This window comes from Salarias fasciatus, chromosome 9 (assembly GCF_902148845.1).
Source record: "Salarias fasciatus chromosome 9, fSalaFa1.1, whole genome shotgun sequence".
Classification (NCBI taxonomy): Eukaryota; Metazoa; Chordata; class Actinopteri; order Blenniiformes; family Blenniidae; genus Salarias; species Salarias fasciatus.
In genome coordinates this window covers 10427667-10443658 of record NC_043753.1, presented here as the reverse complement: position 1 = coordinate 10443658, position 15992 = coordinate 10427667, and the positions used below count along the sequence as shown (strand labels likewise).

Sequence of the window (15992 nt, the reverse complement as noted above, 5' to 3'; positions counted from 1 at the left end):
CGGTTCGTTTGTGCTGGTGTGAAAGCAGACCAGTTAGTTTTGGTCCGGGACAAAGAACCGCACCGAGACCTCCTGGAGGAGGCGGTCTCGGTGCGGTCTCGGCGCGGTCCGCTGCTGGTGTGAACGTTGACCAGCCTCGGTCCTGTCCGCTCTGTTGTGGAGAAGGCTTTTTGGTCGGCGGAGGCTTCCGTAGCAAGCAGCGCGGCGCATCACGTCACACATGTTGGCCAATCAGGGTTCACTTCCGCCACCCAAAACACACTATTATGTGAACAGCGCCACCAAGGGGCAGGAGGGTCGTAATGGATAGTTCATCTGCAAAAACAAGTGGTGTGAATGCGAACCGAACTAGTTGACAGCTGCAACATTTATGAATAATTTATGTCCGAACCAAACCACTCTAGCAGACTAGTAGGTGTGAAAGCACCCGAACAACAGCGGATCCAGGCCTTCTGATCTACATTCACCAAGAGATACAGTAGGGGGCGGTATGCACCTCAGTTGTTGGTCGCCACCCGCAACTATTAAGAAGGAGAAGGAGAAGACTTATGCCAGAAATACCACAGGGCAAGCTTGAATAATCTATATGACAGAGCAATTGAACTCTTTTTGAGGAAGGAAAGGAGGATGGATTTTGTTGACAAATAATCAGGATTTTGTTGAGTAAAATGTTCCTCTTTTCCTCAGCAATATTGCTGTTTTACAAAGTTGTTGATGCTTATTGTATGTATACAGATGTGGTAGGAGACTTGTGCACTTCAGCAAAGGCATTTATTTTGGCTGTACAAGTATCTATCTGCTGTGCAACAACTCTTTATATGCATATCTGTATAATACGTTTTTTATAGACATAAAATAGTTATTGAGAGGTGGATTGGTTCAGGCGGATCTGTTCTGAAGGCCTTAGTGTGAAATGCACGGTCTGCCACTGATATAAATATGTACATTGTTCAGTTGTTGAAAATTTGATCCAACAAATACCCCGTGAAGTTCCGACCATAGATAAAGATTGGTAATAAATATATGTGTATGCATGAGCTCCTTTTCTCACTTGGCTATTTGTAAATTCGTCAACCGGTGCAAGTGATGTGCACGTCATCTGTCCAATACATCCATTTCCAGTTTAAAAAATATCAAGGCTGCAAAATATCAAGACACAGGCCATTCAACAAGAACATATTTATTAAATAAATCCAATTCATTTGTGCTCAATATATGGTTTCCTTACATTAGTTAAAAAAGACAACTTTTCCAAAGTAAAAGAAAAATTGTTATACAAATTAATTTACTATTTTCGTAATGAAAAATTTTAAATAATGACTATGTAACTCCTCTTGCATTTTAATAATGCAAAAACAAACAAGGAAGTTAATCCTCAATGTCTTTTGAGGATATAACTTAATGCTTGAGTGTATTTTGCAGAGTCATCTGTTTTTGAAAGTTTGTACTGATCTAAACTGTAAATGGACACAATATTCTGCTGGAGTTGGGTAAAGAATTACAAATAATTTGAGTGAAAAGATAAAGAGTCTTTATTAAAGACACTAACAGAACCTTATAAATGCCTGTAACTTCCTCATCCGAGCAAGCAAACTGAACAAATTCTCGCAAAAACAGTCAAAATAAATCAAGTTTTATTATCGATTGTATGAGGAGTATAAGATGTTTGTTCAAGAAATTTGAAAGATGAAGGAGTGTTGTTCATTTTCAAAAAACAGTTTGAAATTCATATCGATGAATCAGTGAAAATACTGCCTTTTGGTTTCCAATTTAAATACTGCCGCTGTCTGTTCTTAGTAATTCAGTTTGTTGTTTGATTGTCTTACGATTTACATTTAAATACCTTCTTCTGGTTCGTACACGGATTAAATATAATAGCAATGAAGAAATGAACAACGCTACTGCAACGATGAGTCCAACTCTCCCTGAAAAACAAAAAAGAGAAGAACACAGAAGTGGCCATTAATGATCAATGTGGCATTGTATATGCCACATTAATACATTCACAGAGACGTGAACAAAACTTTTTTTTTTTTCGCTAATTTCATTGTAATGTGTCTTTAAATAGTAAAACTGGGAGGGAAATGTTTGATTGTTGTTGGTTAATTATTCAATCATTATTCAATCCCAAGAACCGCAAAGTGAAAATCTGATATTTTGAATTTTAAAGTCCAGCATATGTTACTACTAGTGGGATTAAATGAGAGTTGCTCTGGCAAATAGCTGAATAAAGGGGTTTGGATACTTTTTTTTCTGGGCACGGTAAGAACACATCAAGTTGGTTAATTGTTAAAGTCTCATCAAATTTCTCTCACTGTGAGTCTCTTTCGAAGGTTCGTACAGGACACTTGGAGCGATCCATATCTCATTTTCAGTTTTCAGTCCATTTCCAGCCTGATTGATCTCACAGGTGTATATCCCCCCCTGATCTGGCGTGAGGTCTTGTAGGAAGAGGTGTCCTGACTCCGATACGTTCACACGTTGCTTCCATTCATCTGAGACTTGGGAGACGTTGCTGAGACTCCGGTTCACAATGATCCGACTGTGATTGAAGCTCCAGATGAAGCTGAAGTCTCCCAAAGACACATCGGAGGTGCTGCAGGGGATTTCAACGTGTGTCTGATTCCTCAAATCTGAATGATTGAGGAAAAAAACACACACAAAAGAGTTTGGTCAAAAGACTAACTGCTTTCCCAGAGATACCGAGTCAAGACACAAATCTGTTCAGTTTGTTTCATTGTTCTTACGCAGCTGCTTCAGAGTGACTTTACTCCAGTTACTGCGAGTGCTGATGTTACAGCTGTAGCTCCGATCTTCATAGCTGTCTGAAAGCGTCATAAAGCTGCGGATGTTGTAACGCCGATCTTCAGTTTCTGTGGTGTTCGCCACAATGGCGTTACCCTGGAGGGTGAGGTTTGACGGAGGATCAGTGGACCAGGTGAGTCCAGGCTCAGGATAAATCCCCTCAGAGCTGCAGATGATCCTGTTTTCTTCCTTCCTCATTTTGACATCGACCACTGGTGCTGAAAAAAAAGTTGAGTTAGGTAGTCAGCATATGTTCAGATGGTTTGGGAACGATCTTATTATAAATATATGTAAAAAGAGACAGTTCAGCTCCATTTCCAAAAGCCCGATCTCAAATTATTTATTGAAACAAAAGCCAACATCAGCAGTGAAGCATCGATTACAACGTCATGATGTTTCATGCTGTTCACAAGTTGGATTATTGTTTATTATTCCAGTGCTGTTGTCAGTATGACATCTTCGAGTATTTCTCTTACCTATTACCTGGAGATTCATGAAGGACTTGCTGGGTCCACTGTTGACATTACTAGTGTAACACAGGTATTCACCCTTGTCCTGAATCTGCACCCTCATCAGCTGGAGCGAAGTTCTTCTTTTGGTGCGTTGATCCTCAACCAGGGACGTCCTGCTTTTGAAACGTAGGTTCTGTTCTGCCAGCTGGTCTTGTCCATCGTAGTAGGAGTGGACAGTTTTCTCCCCCTGTTTCCAGTGAATTACTTCAGCGTTGTTCACCTCATGGCATGGTAAGATGCAGCTGTTGTTGAAAATGCAGGTTTTCTCATTATCTGGAAGTCAAGTGCCAACATAGGTCAGTTTAAGGAAAATCCCAGCTGAATCCATTCAATTACTGTTTGCAAATACCATGTTTATGAATGTCCATGACATGAGCTCCTGGTCCAGTATTTTATTTAAGTGACTGTTGAGAAAATCTGATTGTGCAGGTTTGAGAGAGACAGCAGCTCTGCAGCTCTTCATCAAAACTACTTTAAGGTCAACATATGCTGAGAGCTGAGTGGAATAAGAGAAGAAGAGCTGGAGAACCGGCTGGAAGTTAGCAGCCAGTTAGACTTGTTAGCAGCTCAGTAGTGTCGTTAGCAACTAGTTGGCCTTGTTTTATCACCCAGGAGAACTGGCTGCCCAGCCTGGGTTAGCGCCCCCTCCCTCCACCCTCCCCATGGCAAACCTCCACTCTCCCTCCTTACAGCATCCTGCCTACCCTCCCGCCCATACGCCTCCGAGAGCCAGTACTCCTCCAACCCACAGTCAGTCTGGACAACCGACCCCCACCCCTCCAAAACCAGGAGGGACCGGGAAACAGGGGTGTAGAAAGAACTCTTTGGAAACAGGTTTTGCAGACAAAACCGACTGGGCAAGGCGTTCACACATGACCTTCAATTTTTTTGTTTTATTTTTTTGGCTCTGCTTTGTACCTAAGGTGTACAATATTACATGACCTCGACTTCCTGCTTTGCTCTGTGTCATGTATAAAACAGTGCCTGTATTTATGGAAACAGAAATCACATATTTTCATGTACTGCGATGGAGAAGTCCGAAAAGAGCTCAAACGATTTACTTCCTGGTTGTTGTTGTTCTTTAATGGTGGAGAGAAACCATGACAGCACCTCAACCATTTCAAAAAAGATTTTTTTTCTACTTTAAAGACGAGTTATATAAACCTCTCACTCACCTCCTCTGGCAGTAGTCCACAGTAAAGCCAGGAGCAGCACTGTGTGTTCGATCGCAGCCATGGTCAGGTCGAATCTGCTGTGTGTGATGTTTGTGCCTACTGTGCATAAAACATCCCAGGTATGATGAGCAGAGCTGCAGCCATGAATAACTCAGTGGAGAAATATTTGAAGGGTGGAACTGAGACACTTATTTACAAACATGCACCAAGCATTTTCATTAAGTTCCTTTGCTTGTCATTCAGTCATTTCATTGTTTGGTCATTTGTTCAGTCCTCAATCAATCGATCAATCAATCAATCATTTGTTGATTCAGTCAATCAGTAGGCTCTCATTCATTCAATCATCAATTAATAACTGATACCCTTTTCACACAGTGTAAAACAGTGTGAAACAGCATAAGAAGCAGGTGAATCCTCAATTCTACCTGTAGTTTTGAGGAGGAAGGTACCTGGACTTCATGGATATTAACCTGGAAGAATCAGAGAACCTTTACTGTTGGCACACATCTAGTGATCGACAATGAGGAAGAATAAATGAATATAGCAGACAAGAAAGTTTGTAAGGTGGAGATGACAGAAGGAGAAGAAATGGTTGGGTCATTTTACTACAAGCAAGTCATTGTGAAATTGTTATCATGCTTGATCGTTCATTTGTTGCCTTTCTCATTTCTCAGTTAATAAATCCGCTGTTTGGTCGTTCAATCTGTTAATTTGTCCAGCCCTTCAGCCTCTTTCTCTCCATCACATACATGTTGACAGTTGGTATAAAAATGTTAAAGTTTTTTTTTCCATCATGGAATGCAAACAGGACAACTTTTATATGTAAAAATAAACATGTTTTATTGAAAATAACACAATAAAAATGTCAATAATAGAATGTACATGACAGTGAACAGTATTAGAACAACATTAAACGAGTTTTTCTTCATTTTCTGACCTGTGAAAGCCTCTAAGATGAGCCTGTTCACAAATTCAAAGTGACAGCAGTCTAACATGAATATAATGCACTTCATTATTATACACTTTCAAGTCATATCTAATGGATACATCGATGGAATTTACGTATGTAACACCCATCCCATGTAGCTCAGGAGTTAACCCCGTTGTTAACCCGGTGGTAGTACTATGAGTGGGGCCCTGGGTACTGTTACTTTCTAAAATAAATCTGGGTAAACAGGAGATACAAAATAAATGGATCCTAGACTCTTAAATAATATTAAGTTTTGTTGACGGTGCCTCCACTTAGCAGGAAAATTGATTATTGTACTTTTTAATCCCACTAAGAAAAATATAAATTCAGTAATTAAGCTTTTCCATTTAAACCTGTCTCTTTCCCACCATAAAACACAATAAGACACAATACGGTGTAACTGAAAGCAAAACAGATTTTAGTTAGATGAACTATTTACAAAAACATATATCCAAAACCAAAAATGTTTCTTTTCACAGTTACATTCAATTGTAAGAATCCCTTTTCTCAGTTTTGTTGTCCTCAGTTCAATTTCCTTGGAATTTCTCAGTACCTTCTATGATCGTTGCAGGCCTGATGTTGCTTGGGTGCGTTGTGGCCTTACAAACATAAAAATGGCCTCTTCACTTGCTACGCAAGCTAGAAAATAAAATTGCACGTGCACCTGTTCAGAAGTAGTACTCACAAATACGTAGCTCAACTGGCAAGTAGTGGCGACCAGCTAGACACCAACTTCAGCAGCACTGAAGACAATCCAGATGACCAGAGGCGACTTCTCATCCACAGCAGGGTCCAAAGAGAGCATCCTTGGTCCACTGTACATTTGAGAGTCTCTCTTTAGTGCTAAAATCTCAGTTACATCTCCACACTTTGCATATGAAATGAACCACGAGACCTAGCTTAGCATTAGCATGCTACGTCGCTAATCGCGATTAGCATTTCACATTTCTGCACAAAACATTCCGTCTGCACACATTAACACATGGATACTCACATGATATCCAGGTAAAACAGTCCAAAACGACCCAGGAGACTCGGCATCCACCCGTTTTAATGACTATTTTTAACATCAGACTTCCTGGTTAGCGTCTGCTTCCCTCCTGCAGGGAGCTGCGGTGCTGAACGCTCACACACGCACGTCAGACTACAGCCCTCACTTCCAATTGGCTACTACAGGTGCTTCATCCAATGAAAGAATAGAAATCAAAAGATTGACATAACAAGTTTGGTAGTTAACAAAACAGAAACTTTTCAAATAAACTTGTTTTAAAATAAACTCTTATCATATTAAGACAAAACCTTTTGGTGACTCAAAACATCTTAACAATTGAATTTACATGAATTAACCAAATTATTTATTCTGATTTTTATAACACTTTTCCTCTGTTCACACATTCATGAAATACATTTTAATTCACTGAGCCATTAGTTTTATGGGGATAGTCTACAATATGAATTTTAGACTGGGCTACACGTAGATAAAGATTGGTAATAAATATATGTGCATGCATGAGCTCCTTTTCTGACTTGGCTGTTTGTAAATTTGTCCACCTGCAGGTGACGTGCACGTCATCTGTCCAATACGTCCATTTTCAGTTAAAAAAAAATATCAAGGCTGCAGGCAGATCACTGCTCAAGAAAAGGAAAGAAAGACACAAAACATTCAAAAACCAACGTGTTCGTTAAGTAAATCCAATTCCTTTGTGCTCATTAGATGGTTTCCTCACATAAATACACACTTTTTCAACGTCTAATCAAAAAATTGTAAAATCTTTGTTATAAACATTAATTTACCATTTTATAAATAAAACATTGTAAATAGTGACTTCATGTAACTCGTCTTGCATTTTATTAATGAAAAAACAAACAAGGAAGTCAATCCTCAATGTCTTTCGAGGACATAACTTAAATATCATGTTTGGGTGTATTTAGCAGAGTCAGATATTTTCGACAGTTTATACTGACGATAAATCTGATCCTGCTGTTCAGACTATAAATGGTCAGAAAATGGTTTATATTCTGTTGGATTTAGGTTAAGAATTACAGATAATTTGGGTGAATAAATAAATGTACTAATAGAACCTTTTAAATGCCTGTAACTTCCTCAGTTAAACTTGTTGATGTAAACATATTCAAGCAAAAACAGTCAAGTTTCAAACAAATCCAGTTTCACTGTTGATTGTATGCAACAAAATATAAGGAGGAATAAAAGATGTTTGTTCAAGAAATTTGAAAGATGAAGGAGCATTGTTCATTTTCAAAAATAAGTTTGAAATTCACATGGATGACTCAGTGAAAATGCTGCGTTTTGATTTCCAATTTCAAATACTGCTTCTGTCTGTTCTTAGTAATTCAGTTTGTTGTTTGATTGTCTTACGATTTACATTGAAATACCTTCTTCTGGTTTGTACACACATTAAATATAACAACAATAAAGAAATGAAGACTGGTTGATGGTTGAGTTACAACGAGTAAAAGATAGCAACCCATAATTCTAAATTAATATAAAATAGGTGAATTTAGTAAACTTTGTGTGGTATGTTTACGAGAGACAGGCTGAAGAAATGTCATTTTCATGGCTTCTTGTGTGGCATTTTATTAGCACCATGACACAAACACAGCTGCACCCTGAAGCTGCCTGTCTCTGCTGTTTGAATGAGATCATCCTGTGGTGTCCCACAGAGAACACTGTAACCCGGAGACGGAACAAGAAATGCAAAGAGTCATAAAAATGCAAGGTTTCATGGTGTCACATAGCCGCAGCTTCTTTTTTTGTACGTTACAGTAATATCCCAGTTCACCATGTTGAATGTCCGTTGTTTCACTGGATCAGTCAAATCACTGCGTTTTCAGGCTGTTGTGACCTAGAGAGGAAGAGAAGCAGACTTGAGATCGGGAGGTCACGGGTTTGAATGTCACGGCTGTGTGGAACTGAGTGAGAAACTTACCTTCTGGACATTTCGTGGCTGGCCCTGTGAGAAAAAAGGAGTTTCCACAAGTTGATTAATAAAGTGTGATCCTCTGTTTTTGTGGAGCTTCATCATGAAACAACAGTACAGCTGTGTTGATAGATGTGACTCTTCTTTTAGACTGATATTTAGATCTCTTTAAAGTGTAAATCTGAAATAAAACAGGAAACTAAAATATATTTCTTCACTGTAAAAGTCACTGATGAGAAGTAAAATGTTTGTATGAACCTGCTACTTTTGTCAGGTAAATGGAAGTAACTGATTACTACAATAAAATAATTGCTTGGTAAAAATGACTCAAGTTTAAATGGTGTCAACATGTTTCATTCGTTTTTAAAACAGTGTCAGCCTCCTGTTCTCTCTACTCTGAGCTTTAGCATCAGCAAAAAAGTGCTGTTTTTAATGAAAACTTGTCAAGCAAATCTGACCTCAAGTATAAATTTCCAGATCAGCTAGGATTCAGAATACAGAGCATCCTCCTCCCACTAACTGATGTAACTTCAGCAAACATCCAGATTAGATTTTCTCTTTTTAAAATTCATCTCATGTTTCAGTTAAACGTCCGACATGACACTGATAACTGGAAAATGGTCTGCATCTCTGCTTTTATTCAAAGACATAAAAGTGACTTTTAGGGACGTTTACCTCAAGTGCTGTCCTGTTGTCAGCTAAGATGGCTAGATAATGTATAATATATAAAAATTAATAGTAACAAGCTAAATAACTCAGCCCAACTAAAACAAAGCTGTCAATGTTTTCAAACAATGTTGGTCTGTCTTCTCCAGGCTGTGAAAAAGGTGAGAAAAACAAAATTCACTGATTTGTAAACCAATATGTGCTTGTTTTGAGAGTTACACGTTTTAGACTGTACATGAATGGAGAGAATTATGCGATGCTGTAGGAAGGGCCAAACCTCAGTCACTGTCTATAAATTCAATGAATTTATTCAACTCTGCTATGTCTGGAAAAAATGGGGAAATCTGATGTTATGCTGATTCAATCCCACCATAAACCATTGAGGTAATTAAAATGCAGCAGTAGTTTTATTCAATACAGAAGATGTACTTACTCTGAGGTCCTTGATCTTCTTCTTTCTCTGAAGAATATCAAGCCGATCAATACAGACAACACCAACAACACCAACAACAACGCTACTACAACGATGAGTCCAACACTCCCTGAAAAACAGAAAAGAGAAGAAGAGAGAAGTGGCCATTAGTGATCAATGTGGCATTGTATATGTCACACTCATCATTAATACATTTACAGAGACTCTAACAAAAATTGTGTTTTCTCTAATTTCATTGTAATGTGTCTTTAATTAGTAAAACTGGGAGGGAAATGTTTTGTTGTTGTTGGTTAAATATTCAATTATTATTCAATCCCAAGAACCGCAAAGTGAAAATCTGATGTTTTGAATTTTGCATATGTTACTACTAGTGGGATTAAATGCGAGTGTATTAAAAAAGTGTATTAAAAAACTTTCAGTTGGTTCAAAATGCAGCCGCCAGATTATTAACTGGAACTAGAAGACGTGAACACATTACTCCCGTTCTAAAATCTCTTCACTGGCTTCCAGTCGAGTTTAGAGTTAGATTTAAAATCCTTCTCCTCACTTACAAAATCCTAAATGGGATGGCTCCAACCTATCTCCAAGATGCTTTAACGCCTTATCAACCAATCAGAGCACTTCGCTCTCAAAATGCAGGGTTACTGGTGACTCCTAGAGTCTCTAAATGGACACTAGGTGGAAGAGCCTTTAGCTATCAGGCACCATTTTTATGGAACCAGCTTCCAAGTGGTGTCAAAGAGGCAGACACAGTCTCCACATTTAAGGTTAGGCTCAAGACGTTTCTCTTCGATGCAGCCTATGATCAGGTCAGCTAGGGACTCTAAACCAAACTAAACTAAACTAAACTAAACCAAACTAAAACAAACCAAACTACAGTAAACCAAACTAAACTAAACTAAACTAAACTAAAACAAACCAAACCAAACTAAAGTAAACCAAACTAAACTAAACTAAACTAAACTAAAACAAACCAAACCAAACTACAGTAAACTAAACTAAACTAAACTAAACTAAACTAAAACAAACCAAACTAAAGTAAACCAAACCAAACTACAGTAAACCAAACTAAACCAAACTAAACCAAACTAAACTAAACTAAACTAAACTAAATTAAATTAAACTAAACCAAACCAAATTACACTAAACAAAATTAAACTAAACCAAACTAAATTAAACTAAACTAAACTATACTAACTAAATACTAGTTTAAACAGTTAAGTATCCACAAAGCTGCCCCAGGAGCTAGAATGCTGTGGGAAGTACGGTGCACTGAGCCCTGTCCTCTAATGTCTGAATGTTATTCCCTTTAGTCCGTTCATTGCTTTTCACCTGCTGTCCCCCCCTTCGAGGGGGAGTCTTCTCCAGTTTCAGTTGCTGACTCCACTATTACGAAGGCCTATGAACAAGCTCCGTCCGGACCGGGAGGACACCCCTGTCGGTCCTGCCCGTGGACTGGCTTCGGTTCTACTGCTGGGATCCGTGGTTCTTGTGCTGGACCGTCCAACGAACTGTCCTCAACATAGTCCTAGGCTTTACTTCTTATTGTCTCATGCTAGCTGTTGCCAAAGCTGTCCGTCCCTGGGAGAGGGATCCCTCCATACTGTGGTTCTCCCCAAGATTTCTTCTTTTCCCACTGGGTTTTTGGAGTTTTTTCTTGCCGGATGTGAGGGTCGAAGGCGGTGGTTGCTTCGTTCTGTCTCGTTACTGTAAATATTGACATATTACCATTATGCTTATTCACTGTTTTTACTTTTACCGACAAATGTAACATCTTGAAGCCCTCTGAGGCAACTGTTGTTGTGATACTGGGCTATACAAAAATAAATTGATTGATTGATTGATTGATTGAGTTGCTCTGGCAAATAGCTGAATAAATGGTTTAAATACTTTTTTCTGAGCATCAAGTCGGTTAATTGCGAAACTCTCATCAAATTTCTCTCACCTGGACTGTCTTTCACAACACGCAGAGCGATCCATATCTCATTTTCAGTTTTCAGTCCATTTCCAGCCTGATTGATCTCACAGGTGTATATCCCCCCCTGATCTGGCGTGAGGTCTTGTAGGAAGAGGTGTCCTGACTCTGATACGTTCACACGTTGCTTCCATTCATCTGAGACTTGGGGGACGTTGCTGAGACTCCGGTTCACAATGATCCGACTGTGATTGAAGCTCCAGATGAAGCTGAAGTCTCCCAAAGACACATCAGAGGTGCTGCAGGGGATTTCAACGTGCGTCTGGTTCCTCAAATCTGGAATGATTGAGGAAAAAAACACGCACAAAAGAGTTTGGTCAAAAGACTAACTGCTTTCCCAGAGATACCAAGTCAAGACACAAATCTGTTCCGTTTGTTTCATTGTTCTTACGCAGCTGCTTCAGAGTGACTTTCCTCCAGTTACTGCGAGTGCTGATGTTACAGCTGTAGCTCCGATCTTCATCGCTGTCTGAAAGCGTCATAAAGCTGCGGATGTTGTAACGCCGATCTTCAGTTTCTGTGGTGTTCGCCACACTGGCGTCACCCTGGAGGGTGAGGTTTGACGGAGGATCGGTGGACCAGGTGAGTCCAGGATCAGGATAAATCCCCTCAGAGCTGCAGATGATCCTGTTTTCTTCCTTCCTCATTTTGACATCGACCACTGGTGCTGAAAAAAAAGTTGAGTTAGGTAGTCAGCATATGTTCAGATGGTTTGGGAACGATCTTATTACAAATATATGTAAAAAGAGACAGTTCAGCTCCATTTTCAAAAGCCTGATCTCAAATTATTTATTGAAACAAAAGCCAACATCAGCGGTGAAGCATCGATTATAACGTCACAACGACGTTTCATGCTTTTCACAAATTGAATTATTGTTTATTATTCCAGTGCTGTTGTCAGTATGATATCTTCGAGTATTTCTCTTACCTATTACCTGCAGATTCATAAACGACTTGCTGGGTCCACTGTTGACGTTACTAGTGTAACACAGGTATTCACCCTCGTCCTGAATCTGCACCCTCATCAGCTGGAGCGAAGTTCTTCTTTTGGTGCGTTGATCCTCAACCAGGGACGTCCTGCTTTTGAAACGTAGGTTCTGTTCTGCCAGCTGTTCTTGTCCATCGTAGTAGGAGTGAACAGTTTTCTCCCCCTGTTTCCAGTGAATTACTTCAGCGTTGTTCACCTCATGGCATGGTAAGATGCAGCTGTTGTTGAAAGTGCAGGTCTTCTCCTTATCTGGAAGTCAAGTGCCAACATAGGTCAGTTTAAGGAAAATCCCAGCTGATTCCATATAACTACTGTTTGCAAATATCATGTTTATGAATGTCCATGACTGCACAGTCAGCCACATTCACGCTCCTTTCAGTGTTAATTTTCATTGTTCTTCTCCGGAGAACAGAGTTCAAGATCAATGATACTGGAGCTCCTGCTCCAGTATTTTATTTAAGTCACTGTTGAGAAAAGCTGATTGTGCAGGTTTGAGAGAGACAGCAGCTCTGCAGCTCTTCATCAAAACTACTTTAAGGTCAACATATGCTGAGAGCTGATTGGAATAAGAGAAGGAGAACTGGAGAACCGGCTAGAAATCCACAGCCAGTTACACTTGTTTTGCTCTTTGTTGTTGTTTCCTGCATTGTTCCAACAGCAAGTATTTGTTTACTTTAACAGAATGTCAGTTCGAAGACAATTCCTCGTGCTCCTTGTTGCTGCAACCCAGATCCAGGAGACCATCAGACAACAAACCAGAATGTATGAGTGAGGATCCAGGTATCCCATTCCAAACCAGGGCATCTCCATAACTGTACCCAGAACTGGCCCTCACGAGCAGCTACCCAACCCTCCTCCCCTCCCTCCACCCTCCCCGTAGTGAACCTCCACTCTCCCTCCTTCCAACCTCTTCTCTACCCTCCCACCCATGTGCCTCCTGGAGTCAGCAGTCCCCCAGCCCACAGTCAGTTCCTCACCCCACCCCACACCAGGAGGGACCGGGAAACAGGGTATAGAAGAACTCTTATTAGTGTCGAAACAGGTTTTGTAGACACACCCAGCTGGTCAAGGCGTTCGGACAGACTTCATATCCTGTTTCTGTGTTGTTGTTTTTTTTGGCTCTGCTTTGTATCTAAGGTGTACAATATTACATGACCTCGACTTCTTGCTTTGGTCTGTGTCATGTATAAATCAGTGCCTGTATTTATGGAAACAGAAAGCACATATTTTCATGTGATGCAATGAAGTCTGAAAAGAATCATTTACTTCCTGGTTGTTGTTGTTCTTTACTGGTAGAAAGTAGGGCTGCACGATATTGGAAAAAACTGACATTGCGATTTTTTGGGGGCTTGCGATATATTGCGATATATATTGCGATATTAAAAATAGAAGAATTTTTCCCAGATGACCTGAATAGCTCTATTTGGGGAGATGGCCACTTGAGAGAAATACGTGGAGTTTCATACCGCTTGTCGAGCATGCGGATCATTTTTTAAAACCCCTCTTTAACGATCCACGGTGTTCAATGGCACCATGTCTTTCGCTAGGTAAAAAGTTATTGCATCCATGATTTGTCGATGCTGTTTTGAGTTCCTATCATACGGTGTTATACCGGCAAAGGCTTCTGTAATTGTTTTTTGAGAAGATGAAGTTTCACCTGGGGTCTTTGCTTTTGCACTGGAAATACAGGAGCTTGTGATGGTGTTTCAAATGGTCCAACAGGTTTGACGTATTAAATCGTGTTGAGGCAACCTCGATGAGGCACTGTCGGCAGAGAACGTTTTTTTGTTCCGTATCGTCTTTTTTTTATAGCCGAAATATATCCAAATTTCACATGTTGGCCTTCTTTTGGGGACTAAATCCTCCGTCGCTTCCTCCTGCATGTCGCCTGTGTTCAGAGTGTAGCCCGACCTCCTCCCCCCCCCCCTGCTGTGGTGGAGGGAGGGGGGTGGTGAGTACTGAGCAGGAGGGAGGGAGAGAGCGGCTGTGCGGAGCATGGAGCAGCTTGCTGCTTTTCCGAAGCAAAACAAAAGTTAAAAATAATAATAATAAAAATATTGCACATCCTGCAATGTGACTATTGCACATGCGCACATTGCGATGGCGATGTTCAAACGATATATTGTGCAGGCCTAGTAGAAAGTTACCATGACAGGTCCTCAACAATTTCAGAACTAATGTTTTCAACTTTAAGACAAGTTGTATAAACATCTCACTCACCTCCTCTGGCAGTAATCCACAGTAAAGTCAGGAGCAGCGCTGTGCGTTTGGCTGCAGTCATCGTCAGAGACAATCTGGTGTGTGTGGTGGTATGAGGTTACCGTGCAAAAAGCAAACATCACAGGTATGAGGCCTGCTCTAAAATCATAGGACTGCCTCTCAGAACTCTCTCTGCAGTGTATGAATATTAAACATGCAGACTGACTAACCGGATCATCAGTGACCTCTCACATGCTCTCTTCTCTGCATTTGAGTGGCTCCCTTCTGGGTGACATTCATCCCGCATGCGGGACAGATTAGAACGGCCTACCTTTATACCTAAGGCAGTCCAACTCCTCAACTCATAAGTATTTGAAGGGTGGAACTGAGACACTTATTTACAAGCATGCATCATACATTTTCATTGAGTCCCTTAAGTCTCTTTTTTAATGCTTGTCATCCAGTCATTTGATTATTTGGTCATAATCAATCCATCAATCAATCATTTGTTGAAATGCCCATCAGTCAATCAGTAGGTCCTCATTCATTCAGTCAATCATCAATCAATAACTGATATCCCTTATAGACAGTGTAAAACAGTGTGAAACAGTGTAAAACCATGTAAAAAGCAGGTGAAGCTTCATTTCTTCCTGGGGTTTTGAGGAGGAAGGTACCTGGACTGTACAATGGATATTCACCTGGAAGAGGTTCTGTCACACCATCAGAGAACTTTTACTGTTGCCACACATCTACTGATTGACAATGAGGAAGAATAAATTAATATGACAGAGAAGAAAGTTTGTGAGATGAAGATGACACAGGGAGGAGAAGGAGTTGTTGGGTGATATTACTGCATGCACGTTAGTGTGAAATTGTCATCCTCCTTGATCGTTCATTTGTTGACTTTGTCATTTCTCAGTCAATAAATCCGCGGTTCAGTCATTCAATCTGTTAATTTGTCCAGCCCTTCAGTCTCTTTCTCTCCATCACATACATGTTGACAGTTGGTATAAAAATATAAGAGTTTTTTTCCCATCATAGAATGCAAACAGGACAACTTTTATATGTAAAAATAAATATATTTTATTGAAAATAATACAATAAAAAAAGTCAATAACAGAATTTGCATGATATTGAACACTATTAGTACAATGTTAAACAAGTTTTTCTTCATTTTCTGACCTGTGAAAGCCTCTAAGATGAGCCTGTTGACAAATTCAGAGTGATTGAAGTCTAACATGAATGTAATGCACTTCATCATTATACACTTTCAAGTCATATCTAATGGATACATGGATGGAATTTGTTATTGGTATTAATGTGCTGATCC

At 39.9% G+C, this 15992-nt stretch overlaps 2 protein-coding genes across 4 annotated transcripts; both read right to left on the bottom strand.

Moving 5' to 3' along the window:
• Window positions 1-1212: 1212 nt before the first annotated feature.
• Window positions 1213-4817, bottom strand: LOC115394494 (uncharacterized). Of its 2 annotated transcripts, XM_030099816.1 has the most exons (5): window positions 4493-4817; window positions 3282-3590; window positions 2748-3023; window positions 2316-2633; window positions 1213-1925 (listed from the first exon to the last, which is right to left on the bottom strand). In XM_030099816.1, exons 1-5 carry the CDS (start codon window positions 4551-4553, stop codon window positions 1771-1773), a joined length of 1119 nt encoding a protein of 372 aa, XP_029955676.1. In that variant the 5' UTR covers window positions 4554-4817; the 3' UTR covers window positions 1213-1770. The 2 variants fall into 2 exon arrangements, with proteins under 2 accessions (XP_029955676.1, XP_029955677.1); XM_030099817.1 differs by having other exon boundaries at window positions 1213-2633.
• Window positions 4818-5111: 294 nt separating this feature from the next.
• On the bottom strand, window positions 5112-14839 carry LOC115394745 (uncharacterized). 2 transcript variants are annotated; one of them, XR_003932152.1, is made up of 8 exons: window positions 14684-14839; window positions 12404-12712; window positions 11867-12142; window positions 11446-11751; window positions 9501-9609; window positions 8411-8434; window positions 6457-8326; window positions 5113-6277 (listed from the first exon to the last, which is right to left on the bottom strand). XR_003932152.1 is itself a non-coding variant. In XM_030100095.1 (7 exons), exons 1-7 carry the CDS (start codon window positions 14742-14744, stop codon window positions 8296-8298), a joined length of 1116 nt encoding a protein of 371 aa, XP_029955955.1. In that variant the 5' UTR covers window positions 14745-14839; the 3' UTR covers window positions 5112-8295. The 2 variants fall into 2 exon arrangements, 1 of the variants encoding a protein (XP_029955955.1); XM_030100095.1 differs by having other exon boundaries at window positions 5112-8326.
• Window positions 14840-15992: the final 1153 nt, after the last annotated feature.

Excerpts from the sequence above, each read along its gene's own strand:
- LOC115394494 (XM_030099816.1), bottom strand. The coding sequence starts at position 4,553 with ATGGCTGCGATCGAACACACAGTGCTGCTCCTGGCTTTACTGTGGACT. Across the intron at positions 3,591-4,492 it reads GTGGACTACTGCCAGAGGAG|ATAATGAGAAAACCTGCATT; the intron begins GTGAGTGAGAGG and ends CTTGACTTCCAG. Across the intron at positions 1,926-2,315 it reads ACCTTCGAAAGAGACTCACA|GGAGAGTTGGACTCATCGTT; the intron begins GTGAGAGAAATT and ends TTTGTTTTTCAG.
- LOC115394745 (XM_030100095.1), bottom strand. The coding sequence starts at position 14,744 with ATGACTGCAGCCAAACGCACAGCGCTGCTCCTGACTTTACTGTGGATT. Across the intron at positions 12,143-12,403 it reads TATGAATCTGCAGGTAATAG|CACCAGTGGTCGATGTCAAA; the intron begins GTAAGAGAAATA and ends CTTTTTTTTCAG. Across the intron at positions 9,610-11,445 it reads TGTTGTGAAAGACAGTCCAG|GGAGTGTTGGACTCATCGTT; the intron begins GTGAGAGAAATT and ends TCTGTTTTTCAG.